Raw genomic sequence first — 14,193 nt, 5'->3', positions numbered from 1 at the left:
CAAGCACCACTGCGAGGAATATTGGAGTAATCTTTGATCAGGACAATGAGGCAAATATCTTTTTTAAATGCAAGGGCTGGTTGTACTACTAATGTAACTCAAATAAATTAAATGCATACTGTGCCACTGGACAGACTAGAAAGGCGCTATACAAGTACGGAGCATTTACATTTACAATTCCGTGAACTGACCAATCACAGCCTGGAGTGGGCGTGAGATTAAAAAAAGGTTGACGCTCTCTAGCAAATTTTGAAATGTTGAACTTGTTGTTCTGTGTGCACGTTTTTTATTATTGACAAGTTAGAACTTTGCATAAAGAAATGAGAGACTAACCACCATGTAGAGCATTTTGCACAATAATTTAATGACAAACCACAAAAATGAAACCGTTTTGTCCAACTGGAATTCATATTGTACTAATGGTAAGCTATATAGTAGCCTACACTATGATCTGAACTTATAATGAACACACTAACAGTAGCCCCAATCAAACTTGAACCACAATGGTGTAATATCAGAAAACTGTTTGATTTGTGAAACAGCTGAATTGTTGAATCTCAACTGCTCCCCCAAAGGCCCATCCTGAGCCAGGAACAACCCTGCATTCTACCCACCAGTGGCTGACGTAACCCAGAGAAACCAAAAATTATGCCAGAGGCACACAAACAAACTCTTGCAACATCATTTTACAGCTCTACAGTTTAATTAGGTTGAATGTAAGTCTCTCTTTCTTTGGAGAACTTAATGAGATCCATGGAGGGCGAAACAGCTTTATAAAAACATCCCTCAAACGTGAGCTGATCACTTTCCAATATCTGTGTTTGGAAAACACATGGTCAGGTACGTATGACTGAAAAAAACAATCAGATGACTTCATCAACTTTTGTTATAGAAAATATTAATGGATAATACATTAAATGCAACATACATAACTCTTGATGGGTATGTGGAAGTGCAGAAATATAGATATCTTTATTTTGTGATCATGTTTACAGCATATGTTCTAATAATTTGCAGTAATTCTTCTATTGTGTGCATCATTGTGATTCATGAATCCCTCCATGAGCCGATGTACATTTTCATTGCAGCTCTGTTACTGAACTCTCTTCTTTTCAGCACTGCTATCTACCCAAAGCTTTTGATTGACTTTTTATCTGAAAAACAGATCATATCATATCCAGCCTGTCTCTTTCAGTGGTGTATATATTATGCTCTAGCCACTTCAGAATTTTATCTCTTGGCAGCCATGGCCTATGACAGGTATGTGTCTATATGTAAACCTCTGCAATATCAAACTATCATGAGGAAATCAACTGTCACTATTTTCTTGGTTTTAGCTTGGCTTGTGCCGGCTTGTCAGGTTGTGGTGCCAGTTGTACTAAATGCTAATAAAAAACTCTGTAACTTTGTTTTCAAAGGAATCATTTGTAACAGCACAGTTTACAAACTTCACTGTGAGAGTTCAGGAGTGCTGAATATATATGGCTTGATTGTTTTGGTAAATGGTGTCCTTCTCCCTGTGCTCTTCATACTTTTTACATACACCAGGATATTTATAATAACATATCACAGCTGCAGAGAAGTCAGGAGAAAAGCTGCACAGACCTGTTTACCCCACCTGATTGTTTTAATCAACTTTTCCTGTTTGAGTGCATATGATGTACTTCTACTGCGACTGGAAACAGATTTTCCCCAAACTGTACGTTTAATAATGACGTTACAAATGGTAATATATCATCCTCTCTTCAATCCAATCATATATGGACTAAAAGTGAAAGAAATTTATAAACACCTGAAGAAGTTGTTCTGCAAAACGGGCTGACGTATCAACACTTACTCCATTGTGTCATAACGCAGAAATGTGATTTTTTTTTTCTGAGGCACTGAATGTAAAGGCTTGTTTCTGAAACAGTAATATCCAAAGCATTTTCCACTTCAACAATGCAGAGTAATTTGCTGCAGTTTTCAACGACCCAAGGGTCCATTTTATGTCTAACAAGTAATCACATTTGCACCCTGTTATCCATGATCATGATTATTGTCTGAATCTATTGTAAAGTTTATAATGGACATATAATGAACATGTTAACATTTAAAAGTAATAGCCTTGAAAAGCCAGAGCATGTTTAGGTTTCTGATTTGGTAGTCTAAGTCCCTGAGAGACAACTCAGTTATTTAATTTTATTGTATTAATAATAAACATCTAAAACAACTCTTGTCAGCTTCTGTCAAATTATTATTTTTTATTATGCATAAGCTGTATCAACTCTTGTTGGCTCCCAAGAAAGATGCAGCTGCTCTCAGTGTGACGGACACACACACACATACATAGACCACGTAATCCCTGTTACCAACAATAAAAAGCAGCACTAGTTGTAGTAGCTGTAGTTCTTTAATCCAGCAGAAAGTCTATTCAGGCTCTCTTAACATACATCCAAATATGATTTGCACAATTCTACCTGAAATGCACATGAAACTAGAAAACGCATTTGAGTGATGAAAAACTTGCTGACCGCTGATAAGTAGCATGAAAAACTAGAAGTACAGTAAAAGTAAAAAATTAAATGAGTGTAGACAGTGAAAGAAAATAAGGATTGAATGAAACAAAGAATAAATTAACAAAAGTTAAAAGAAGTGAAGACCGAGAAGGATGGAGCAAAGATAGAAATAAAATAAACACTTTATACACTCTTTGAGACTAAGCTGGGGTAGCAGTGGTGCAGTGGATAAGACATGATGGATCCAGATTTTGATTCCCACTGCGACACAACCACCATTGTGTCCCTAAGTAAGACGCTTAACCCATAGTTGCTCCAGAGGCAAGTAACCTCTGACATATATAGCCATTTTAGGCCATTTGCTCCTACTCTGGTATGTTCAAGTCTGAGATCCAGCCCAGTAAGAAGACTGTGCTGAGGGTGAAGCTACTGCTGTCAGCGGCACCTGTTCCAAAGTTCTGGCAGAAGATATGTGAAGACCTATTGATATGGCTAAGTTACCCCGTCCCAGTTTCCCCATCACTCTGCATGCTGGGGGACCTAAGTGACATTAATAAAGAGGTAGACACGTCATACATGCTTCTCACTGCATTATGCATCGCCAAGAAAACTATCCTCATGAACTGGAAGGCCAAAAAGAAGTAGTCTAGTCTAGAAGTATCACCCAATATCGGAATCACCTTACAGAGCACATAGGCATGGAGAGAATGTCTGCTTTAAAAATACAAACTGACTGGGGGGATGCTTGCGGTGGGGTTCTGTTTCTGTCTGGCATCTCCCCTGTGCAGTGTGTTTTTTGGCTGTTGTACGGCATTGGTTAGATTGGTAGTGAGTTGATGTTGACTGGCTCACTTGTATGTTGTAATTGGCTTGTGTACTTCTCGGGGGTTCGGGGCATCAGGTGCGGGCCTGGACTGGCTTCAGGTCGGGGCTGCGCTGAGCTGCCTCAGGGCCTGTGGCTCAGGGCTTTGGTATCTCTTGTCTGGGGTGGGTCTGCGCGCTGCGGCTGGCCCCCCCCCACAAAAAGTGGACGATCACTGGGAGATGCAGGCCAGTCACAACAAACTATGTTGTCATACAAGAACAGCAGGAACAGAGCAAATCATGTAGGACTCTTCTTGTCCGCAGGACAATCACCTTATGACTACAGTGGTCTAAACAAGACGCAATTACACCCTACAAAGTTCTGAGCCAGATGAGTCCTGAAATTGCTGCTGGAGTAAGGAAGAGCGGTCACATCATGGAAGACAGACAGCATGAAAGAGAACGCTGAACAAGAAGATCAACATGAAGCCACAAGACAAAGAAAGAAAATAGCCATCAAAAGAGGCAGAATAATAACTGTATCAAGTTATTACTGTACAAGGAAAAGGACAGTACAGTGGGCAGAAGTGGATATCTGCACAGAGAATGGATCCAAAACAGACTGAGGGGAAAAAGAAAACAAAAGGACTAAGCTGGAGGAGGCTGGATGGACGCTGGTGACAGGATTCAGCTAGGGCACACACTGGGTGAGTTTCAATATCTAATGAAACATTGTCGCCAGTAGCTGTCGTAGATGTCCACTTTATCCCTCAGGTCAATTTAGGAGACATTGTAGATAACACACCAAAAGTAACTTATGAATAAATGATAAAATTAATGGCAAATAAGCATACTGAATCACCGGTTTTGGAAATAGTATCCATTACACTACTAGTTGGGAAAATAAGAAAATATAAATTAAGAAAAGTAATATTAGTACAGTTCCTGCCTAACACCGCTAACAGTAGCATAGCTATGAAATTAGTTTTAATTTAATGTTAAAATATTAGAAATAATTTATAGCCTACAATAATTAAATCTATCTGATAAATTAAACTCAATCAGCAACAGAAAACAACTTCCTTAAAAGAGAAAGCAAGCATGTAACAAGATTTAACTGAACAAAGGAAAATGCTTTGAGAAAGGCTGATTTGAACAATAAGAAAACATGCAATGCAATCTAGTTTTTCCTCATATAAAAAAGACATTTCCACCGTAAAGTGGAGCAGAAAATGTCTCCAGAATGCAGGAAATTACCAGTCTAATGTTCAAAATCTCGCCACATATATTTCAGCATCAAATATTTAACCTAAATTGAACTAAAAATGTTCTTGTCTTGTTCTGATGCATCATCACACCCTTAATCTGAGCCCTTATGTCCCCACCACTTTGCAACACAAATGATGTCCTTGACTGACCTGCTACACTCTGCACCAGCTCCTCTCTAGTGGGCCTACTTATTCTCTCCACCAGTTAGTGAACACTTTAGTAAGGCATTGTATGCATGCTACATTCTCATTAGGGGCTGGGCACCCCTAAAGGTCTGATCCTAGATTCGCCCCTGCTGTCAGTATTTTAGAAACCCCCCAAATTGTTCACAGTTGAAAGCTTTTTGCCGGTCACACAGTGTACAGCGGACGACAATGTTCTTTACATCTGCAACTGTGACACAATAATGGCAGTAGCTACTTACAGTTGTGGAAAGAACTCCTTTCTCCCTCATTCTTCGTTCTTCGTTCAGCTTTTTGACAGCTGACTTGAACAACGTATGATCGGTGTCGCTGACCTGATGAGCAGTCGTGTTTTCACATCAAGGATGGTGCATCCAGTAACGCAGCGTTACTTGGATTAGTAACTGCAATAATATTAGTTTTGTAAATAGTAATCTGTTACACTACTAGTTACTGGGAAAATGTGTATTGTTAACACTGTCTAGGACTAATACTACACAAAAATGCAGAGGCTGATAACTGTCAATAGGAGAGTGACGCATTTTGGTTGATCCAGTAATTCATTTGGCCTTGAGAGCATGAGAAAATGGGGAAGCTGGGTGGGAAGTAAATTCAGCCGAAGGCGCAAAGTGGTTGAAGAGCTGAAGAGTTTTCTTCTCCATTGTGATTGTGGGTAGTTAAACATTATGGTCATTTTCAGTACCAGAGCAGGTTTACATGGTTATATTTTTGTCATCCTGCACATTGCTGCAGCTCCTCTTTCCAGCCTGTGTTGAAGGCTTCGTTTTAGCTATGGAGTGATACATGTTGTCTCTAAATGATCTTTGTTGGGAGTTGCACATGCTCAGTTCCTAGTTAAGGACTACAAGCCAATCAGAAGCAGAGAAGGGCGGGTCAGCGAGAAGCCGGTAAACAGCTCGGGTTCAGCTGCACATGTTGCCGACCGGCTTGGCAACATGGACTGGAGCGAGAGTTTCAGAGCGGTGAGTTATTAATCTGTATCCATAAAGTTTTAACTGAGCTCTGTCTCTACATCACAGGAACAACTTTATGTCCACTGACTGCCTGGAGGGTAGCTAGTGTTTGGAAGGGAGAGGAGAGCTGTGTGCTGCAGCTCGCTGTTTCTGAGGGCGTGTCGGAGTAGCCGCTTGGCGAGCGTTATATGAGGCGCATTTAGCTTTCATCCCTGTGGGAGATGGGAACTCCCTTTGGGCTGGACTTTGGGCTTTTTCACTTTGCAAACCTGTTAAATGCACACAAAAAATTATAACTCAATAAAGGAGAGGGGGAAAGTCAAAAAGCATAATGTGACCTTTTTAATGTAAATCAAATGGCCTCCCCCGCAAAAACCAGCTGACAATTCTGTCTGACATCAGGCAAGCGCTAGATGAACGTCTGGGATCTGTAATGTATTGTTATGGTGCTAGAAGCGTGGTTGTAAAATACAGTCCCTGTTCTGTGTGACTCTAGCAAGCCACCATACCTCCTCTACAGTTGTTGTTCAGGAACCACAGTGTGCGGCAGCAGAATAAAACGTTACAGTGAGAAACAGACAGGTCTCCTTCTTTTCGGTCACGGTAGCAGTATATTACAGGATCCACAATTTTTGCAATTCTTTCTCTGGAGAACATGAATTTCTGAACAAAATTTCACGGCAACCCATTCAATAGTTCTCAAGATATTTCAATAAAGATTGATAATGTAATCCTCATGATGGCACTAGAGGAACCGTCGGAAGAAGTTGTTCACAAAGTTGGTGTCCTGTTTAATGAGATCCATGAAGAGTGAAGAATTCTGCTAAAAACAATCCACATAGCAGAACTGAATTCTGTGAATTTGGCAGGTGAACACACACTATGTGAAATTAACTGTTAAACAGGTTGTATGTAATGATCAGATTAGACTTTTGTTTCGATTTTATTCATTAAAATCTGTTATGTAAGTAGTCTGTTTGATAAACTAACATTTATTTTTTTAGAATCTGATGATCTGAAATGAAACATTTATAACCCTTGATGGGCATGTGGAGGAGCGCAAATACAGATTTCTTTATATTGTGATCATGTTCATAGTATATATTCTGATACTCTGCAGCAATTTAACCATTGTGTCCATCTGGATTCATCAAAACCTCCATGAACCTATGTATATTTTTATTACAGCTTTGTTACTCAACTCTGTTCTTTTCAGCACTGCTATCTACCCAAAGCTTTTGCTGGACATTTTATCTGAAAAACAGATCATGTCTTATTCAGCCTATCAATTTCAGGGTTTTCTGTATTACTCATTAAGTTGTACAGAATCCGGTAACACTTTATTCTAAGGTGCTTGTAATAAGAAGTAATTAACACTTAATAAGTCATTGAAAAATAATAAAACACTTATAAGACCTTATAAGATGCTTTTAAACACAAATAAGTGTTAACTAAAGCACAATTAATGAATTTGTAATTGCTTATAAGACACTTATTAGAAACTTGTTGATGTTTATATACCTGTCATTAACATTAATAAGATGTTTTAACATTAAGTAGACTTTATAAGTGATGGTTATTGAGAAAATAACAGAGTTGTTATTTCCATGTATGACAACAAACATATATAGTATAAAAAATGTATAGGAGGAGCCTGGAGGAGCTTGTTGACTCCTACTTCCCTTCCTGTTCTGTTGGTCTGGAAACCCCTTGCATTTCAAAGGAGGGACATGTGGATCAAATTTAAGGTAAGAAGACAGTTAGCTAAGCGGTTAGCTACGTTACTACAGTCTTTACAGTTTTATAATTGCTCAAAAACGAGGCTTTACATGTAATTTGGAGATTCCGTTGTTACAGTAGATTTGGTTAAAATAAACCCTAAATTCACCTTTTTACATGTAACAATTATGCTGGCTCTATACATGATAAAAGTATTGTTTATTAAATGGAGTCTGGTGTGTTTGGTGATGCTGATTTTAGAGTTGTTTCTGGTTAAACAAAAATAATTTTAATCTTTAACAAAAATGTCTCTCTCTGTAAGGACCCTTTCTATGATGTTGTCAGACAGTTAAACAACAATAACAATAACAATCTGAACCAATCATTGGCAAAAACAGCACTTTTAGTGGATGGTAAATAACACACATATATATATATATATATATATATATATATATATATACACATATTAAAACTAACTAACTCCTGTATAAAAAATAAATAAAATAAGAAATGTACAGAAGTATATAGGGTAGCTGTATTAGGAATGCAAATTACAATGTGTGCAATCTGTGCATGTTGAGTGCGTGAATGTACAATTTACAGTTATATTAACTAGCTCATGGACCAGGCAAAAAGTTGTTTTCATTTCAGATTGCAGAGTTCTACCTGTTTGTTTTTTGCATTTCACAGAGCAAATTGATAGATCTATCAAAAAGATATATAATGTATTTTTTAAATTATTGTTGAAAACAATTTGGCATTTATGCAGAATATTGTGGTAATCAACAAAGTTGACAAGTTGTTTATTAATGATGCAGAATATTTTTCCCAGGTTACTGGATACACATATTCCTCTGTAGTTATCTGGGTCATATTTATCTCCGGATTTATGAATTGGGGTTATTAAACCTTTGTTCCAGATGTCTGGAAAAGTTCCAGTTGCTAGAATAGTATTGAATAGTTTTAGTATAGCAAATCTGATTTTACTTCACTTTACAAGTGATTTCGTATCATCCTGTTTTTAATCCAATCATATATGGAATTAAAATGAAAGAGATTTCTAAACAACTCGAGAGGTTGTTCTGTCAACACAAAGTTAATTAATATCAACAAAGATAACTAAGGTTCATCATTTCTCCTGTAACAATGATGTAGAGGTGTCATTTCTGTGTTTCTTGGAGGCTATTTAATGTAATTATCATTTTCAACAATGTGACGACTAATGACAAAGCTATTTGCTGCAGTTTTTCAAAAATGTTGAACTTCAGCAACACAAAAATTAAGAACTTTATTGTGAGACTTACACTTTTCTGATTTTGGCCTTGTTTTATTCTATTGTCACTGAATTTCACAGTTTGTTTTGATGAACTTCTGGAAATAAAAATGGATTCATAGTTTATGTCTGTATGTAAGGTTATAAAGTGAAAATTTCAAGATTTCATATCAAAAGCCTTGAATGCAAGAGCATGTGCTCCAGAATGTAATTTGGTGCCCTGAGAAGCAAAGTGGATTCAAATTGCATTGAGATAAATAAACATGTTAATATCATGTAATTTTAATCCTTTAAATTTAATCATTTAAAGACGATGAGCTCATCTCCCTAATAGGTCGTGAAATTTTAGTTATGCTAGTTCATTTCTGTATTTATTTTGTTTTATTTTGTTCTTATTTCTACCTTCATCTGGGACAATGCAATTACAAGCATCAGTCCTGAAGTACCAGAGGTAATCAATTTTAGATTTTGAGTTTCCCAACCGCATGGAGGCGATGGCTAATCCAACACTTCTTGCAGCTTCCTTTACTTCCTAACATTCCTAACCATGGTCTATTGACGCCTTACCCCTCTGATCATGATTTTTTCAAAATAGTTTTCATCAATTTCTTTGAAATTTTATTTTGCCATTCATCCGCTCTCTTGTCCCCAGGATACTGAACATGTTTTAACCTTTGATATGTGACATTCTTCTACAGTCTAACTCTTCTTGAGTCAATAAACAAGATTTAGTTTAGAAGTAGTCACTGCCAGTCAGCCTGGATCTTGAGTTGGCTAGCGAAAGGTGTCAAATTCAGGCAAAGCTATTGCCACTCACATTCACTGAGCCAATACATACACTATACAAACCCAAACTCAACAAGACCAACGGTCCAAGCTGCCTTGACCTGACAGCCTCTTTCGACTAGACTAGCCATACAAACCCACATTCTCCATACAAAGTCACATTTCCCCCAAAACCTCAATTCTGGGAGGGGTCTTTCCCAGCGTACCTTACCAACCTCCACAACTATCCAAATAACATCAGAAACACTTCTCCATTTAAAGTTTCTTCTCAGGGCTCTATCTGATGCAGAGGACATGAAGAGACGGTTTCCCGACTCAGAGTCTCAACTCCGGCTGACACCGTTCCATCGTTCTCTTCCATCCATTCACAACACTGATTCTTCCCCTGAATCCTTCATCCCTCACCTTATCTCTTCATCTCCCTACCCTCGACTCTCATCCCCACTTCCCTCGACCCCTCACTGTTCTTCCTCATCCCCACATCCTTGCATCCCTCGTTGCGCCATCTGGACTCTTTTCAATTCTGCTCCATCATCTCAGCTCTGCTCCATCCATATCATAGAAAATATTCCAAATCAATCTGTCTACTGGCCTGGTGATTGTTAGTGAAGTAGCTCACTCAGATCTCAGTGATATGCGCAACCAGGGCTTGACGTTAACACCCGCTGACCCGCCGTGACGGGTAACACTCCCACTAGCCACTTTGGCGTGTTGAAAATTGTAGTCTTGTCAAAAGACTGAAATAACAAACGAATTGCAATGTGACACGACAACACTACAACTCCCATGAGTACTACCTGCACATCGTGTTTGCTCATTGGTCTGAGATAAAGAAAAGGCAGGAGGAAAGTGCCCTTAAATGCTGTAAAATTTCAGATATTTTCATGATTAAGGGACGTGGAGTTACTACTAGGGCTGCCTTTATATTGCATGAAATCGTCCTGTCACAACTGCATTTCGAGAGTTGATTATTAAAATATAGAACTATGTTTTAATAAAAGCTGTCATACCATAGGAAAGCAGAAGATGCATCTGTATGCAAATAATCTGGAAAAAAGACCTGTACACCCGTTTTTTATAGTTACACAGAGTGACCACAGCATGGTGATTATAAACATAAATCCAGTCAGAGCTCTGAGGAAAGGCAGATGCAAATGATTTTGGTGAATGTTTTTGTCAGTTTAGTTTTCATCTTGTAAATTAAACTTTTACACCCATGCAGCAGTTTCATTATATAATAAGAAGCTACTACCTGTACGCAGGATAAGCGGTTGACGATGGATGGATGGAAGAACCTACTATGTGTGTTCATTTTAATAGACAACATGTTTTCAAAAAGGAACTTTACACACAACCTTATCAGAGCTAATGATAATATTAGTACATTTTAGAACGCCATTGTCAACTTTATATCGTATAAAACGGAATTTCCTAAAAACAAAATTTGGCTAGTGAAAATGCTGTGTGGCTAGTAACTTTGGAAAATCACCAGTGAGCAAAAAAGCAAAATAGTGGCAAAGGATTAATAATGCACTTCTTGAGACATTTGCACTATTTTTTAGCTTACTCTGGTGTATGTGAGTCACTGTGAGTCCATCTTTGATCTGAAGAAAACGACAGAAAGTGTTTCCTTGAAGTTGTTTATTTTGACAGAATTGCCACCACAGACTGAAAAGACACTTTGGTTCACAGTTATATCTCAACAACGACGGATTCACATGAAATTGCCTTTTTTGTCTTGCTTGTTGATCATTCTACATCATTAGAATTTAGTGTTACTATAATTACAAAGGGCAACTAGTTCCCAACACAACAACAAAGTAATATTAAAACACACATATATCATCATATATATACAAATCTTGAAAAAAGTACAACAAAGACGCATCAAACATTCTATCAAATTAGATTCTGTGTTGTGAGTTTCAAAGAAGTGTTTTAGTCTGAGGAGCTGTGAGTTAAACCATGCTTATACAACATGTGCAATATTAACCTTATTGTTGTGGTTTAGGATGATCTATTTTAAAATTCCAATCTCCTTAAAATTAATGTGAGAGCAAAGAAAACCTTTATTTATAACATTTAGCATGTTTCAGAAGCATTTTGTATTAATAACAGCAGCTTACAGATTCTATATCTCCTATTTATATTGCTGCTATGCAGTATGTGCATGATTTTGAAGTTTTACATTTTGGCAGCAGGACCCATTTTGCGTATCTTCAAAAATCTAAAAATCACTCCTTTGATTTGAGGCAGATTCAGGCCATAAACTAGAGGGTTATTGATGGGGGGAATGATCAAATACTCTAAAGATAATATAACTGTGATAACTGGATTCAGTTTATCACCCTCAAATCGAGCCAGTGACAGCTCACAGAAGAGAGAGAATGAATAGGTCACAAATGTCACTATGTGGGGCAGGCAGGTTTGTAACGCCTTTCCTCTGAATTCAGACGAGCTTCTTCTGCACACAAGCAGAATCTGTAGATAGGTGTACAGGACAAAGAGCAGGGGGATGAAGATGGTTATTATCGTAAAAAACTGACCTACTATGCTGTTCAGAGTTGTGTCCACACAGGAGAGCTGAACCACAGGCCAGTTAGAACAGAAAAGCCTGTGCAGTTTATTTCCACACAAAGGCAATCGAACAGAAAGAGAAAGACAAATGCCAATAGTAAATGCAGGATAGAGCAAAGCAAAAATCAGAAGACGTCTCACCATCCTAAAGGTCATTTTGCTGTGATAGTGTAAAGGCTGGCAAATAGCAACAAATCTATCATAGGCCATGATGCTGAGGATGGTCAGTTCAAATGATGCATAGGTGTAAATAACATATATCTGAATGAAACAAGATGCACGTGAGATCAAATGAGTGTCAGACAGAATGTCCATCAGGAACCTGGGGAAGAAGCCGGCTGAGCCGTACAGAGAGTTTAAACACAGACAGGAGAGAAACATGTACATGGGTTGATGCAGAGACTTCTCCAGGCAGACTGCCAGAATAATGACAACGTTAGCAGAGATTATAGTCATGTAGATCAACAGACACAGACAGAAGAACAGATATCTGAGGGGCCCAGAGTCTGTAAACAGAGTCAGCTGAAAATACCCAGGAGTAAAGCTGTTATTGCTCATTGTGTCTGCACAACAGAGAAGCAAAAACAGAGATGGATACAAAGAAACACGAGGAGAGTGTGATGGAGGATAAAGGAAAGGAGAGGAAAGAGTAGAGGCAAAACTGCATTGAACAAGAAACATATTGGAAGGCTTGCTTAGTTAAAATAAAGGCAATATACAGTTAAATCAAATATTAGATAAGTGAAATACAAGCAAGAATCAAATGATCCTTTCCTTCCCTGACATATTTACAGAAAAATGTATGTTTACAAATACTTCCATCCAAAGTTAAATGTAGCCCATGCAGAATCAGCCAATATATCATGGAGCTTACTTGTTAAAGTTTGCATATGAATAACACTTAAAACAAAGTCAGGGGCAACTTATTTACCCTTGCCATGAGACAAGTAGATGACACATTTTAACAAAAAAATAAAATTAAATCAAACATTTTCAGATTAGTTATTAGTCTTACTCATCTGTGTGTTTACTAATCAAGCAGGTAATCTAAACATCTGTTGTTGTCCTGTTGTGTGTTCTATAATAGTTACAAAACTACAACTAACCAACAAAAAATCAATTCAACCAACTCGTAATAATAACGAGCTTGCTCAAAACAGTGTTTGTTAATCAGCTTGTTAAATGAGAGCTTCGACTGATGAACCTCTACCCTGTAATGATCCAAACAGAAGCAGCTGTAGAGACTTTATCTTCTTCTGCTGCTAGGATGCGAGCAGCAACGTGTACAGTCCAAAGGGACGTAAAGAGATTGTGCGGGCCGTGTGGCTCTGTCAGTAAACTCCAAAGTACCACCAAATGTTTTAAAATAACGTTTCTACTCCAGTTTTGATGCACTTGTCAATGAAGTAGTCCATGAAAACCCTTATTATGTCCGTTGATACACAATAAAAGTTTGATTTGCGTATGTGAATGTTTATGATCAAAATAAAATTGAATGTGAGAGGAATAGATAATGAGGGCTCTAACATACTGTAATTTTACTTCATATCACAGGTTATCACTTTATCATTTAAACACTGAAATCAGCAGTGTTATTTGTGCTCGCGCTAGTGACCCATAACTATTCCACACTGCACCTTTCAATTGTAAAAATATATATTGATAAGCCAATTGCAAACTCAGATTTTAAATCAATGTCCGTTAAATAATTCATTAGCCCCCCTGGAGCGCATAGGGCTTGTGTATGCCACGGACACTCGTGGTCAGTTGTGGACCGGCCAGCATAAAGCCAGGATAGTGGCAGAATGCAGGCTCGCCTTTCCCCGATATTAGACGTGAATTTAGCTTCCTAAGAGTCCTTTTTAGACTTTACCTCGGCTAACAGATAGAATGATCACCATCATAAAATGCAGAGATAACATAAAATAGCATTAAAGAATTGCAGAGGAGAGCGTCAGTAGTTTTTAATAATATCCTCTGTGCATATTTAGTTTTCAGTTTTGCGCTGCAGTGGACTGTGCTGTCAGGTTGATAAACTCTTCAATAGTAAACTATATACCCTTGTACAGAAAGATTTAGACTGAGTAGAGTCAAGTGGTCCAGCAGAA

General features: G+C 38.0%; 2 protein-coding genes across 2 annotated transcripts; one reads left to right on the top strand and one right to left on the bottom strand.

Moving 5' to 3' along the window:
- The first annotated feature begins 901 nt into the window (after positions 1-901).
- LOC119903637 (olfactory receptor 11A1-like) lies at positions 902-1,822 on the top strand. The gene has a single exon (XM_038719875.1). It carries the CDS (start codon positions 902-904, stop codon positions 1,820-1,822), a length of 921 nt encoding a protein of 306 aa, XP_038575803.1.
- A 9,870-nt stretch (positions 1,823-11,692) lies between these two features.
- Positions 11,693-12,643, bottom strand: LOC119903636 (olfactory receptor 51L1-like). The gene has a single exon (XM_038719874.1). It carries the CDS (start codon positions 12,641-12,643, stop codon positions 11,693-11,695), a length of 951 nt encoding a protein of 316 aa, XP_038575802.1.
- Between the last annotated feature and the right edge of the window lie 1,550 nt (positions 12,644-14,193).

The sequence above is a fragment of the Micropterus salmoides genome, unplaced genomic scaffold, assembly GCF_014851395.1.
Source record: "Micropterus salmoides isolate LMB-PRFRI ecotype aquatic unplaced genomic scaffold, ASM1485139v1 Ms_hic_scaffold_15, whole genome shotgun sequence".
Lineage (NCBI taxonomy): Eukaryota > Metazoa > Chordata > Actinopteri > Centrarchiformes > Centrarchidae > Micropterus > Micropterus salmoides.
The sequence above is the reverse complement of the archived record's forward strand: the minus strand, read 5'-3'. Positions and strand labels throughout refer to the sequence as shown.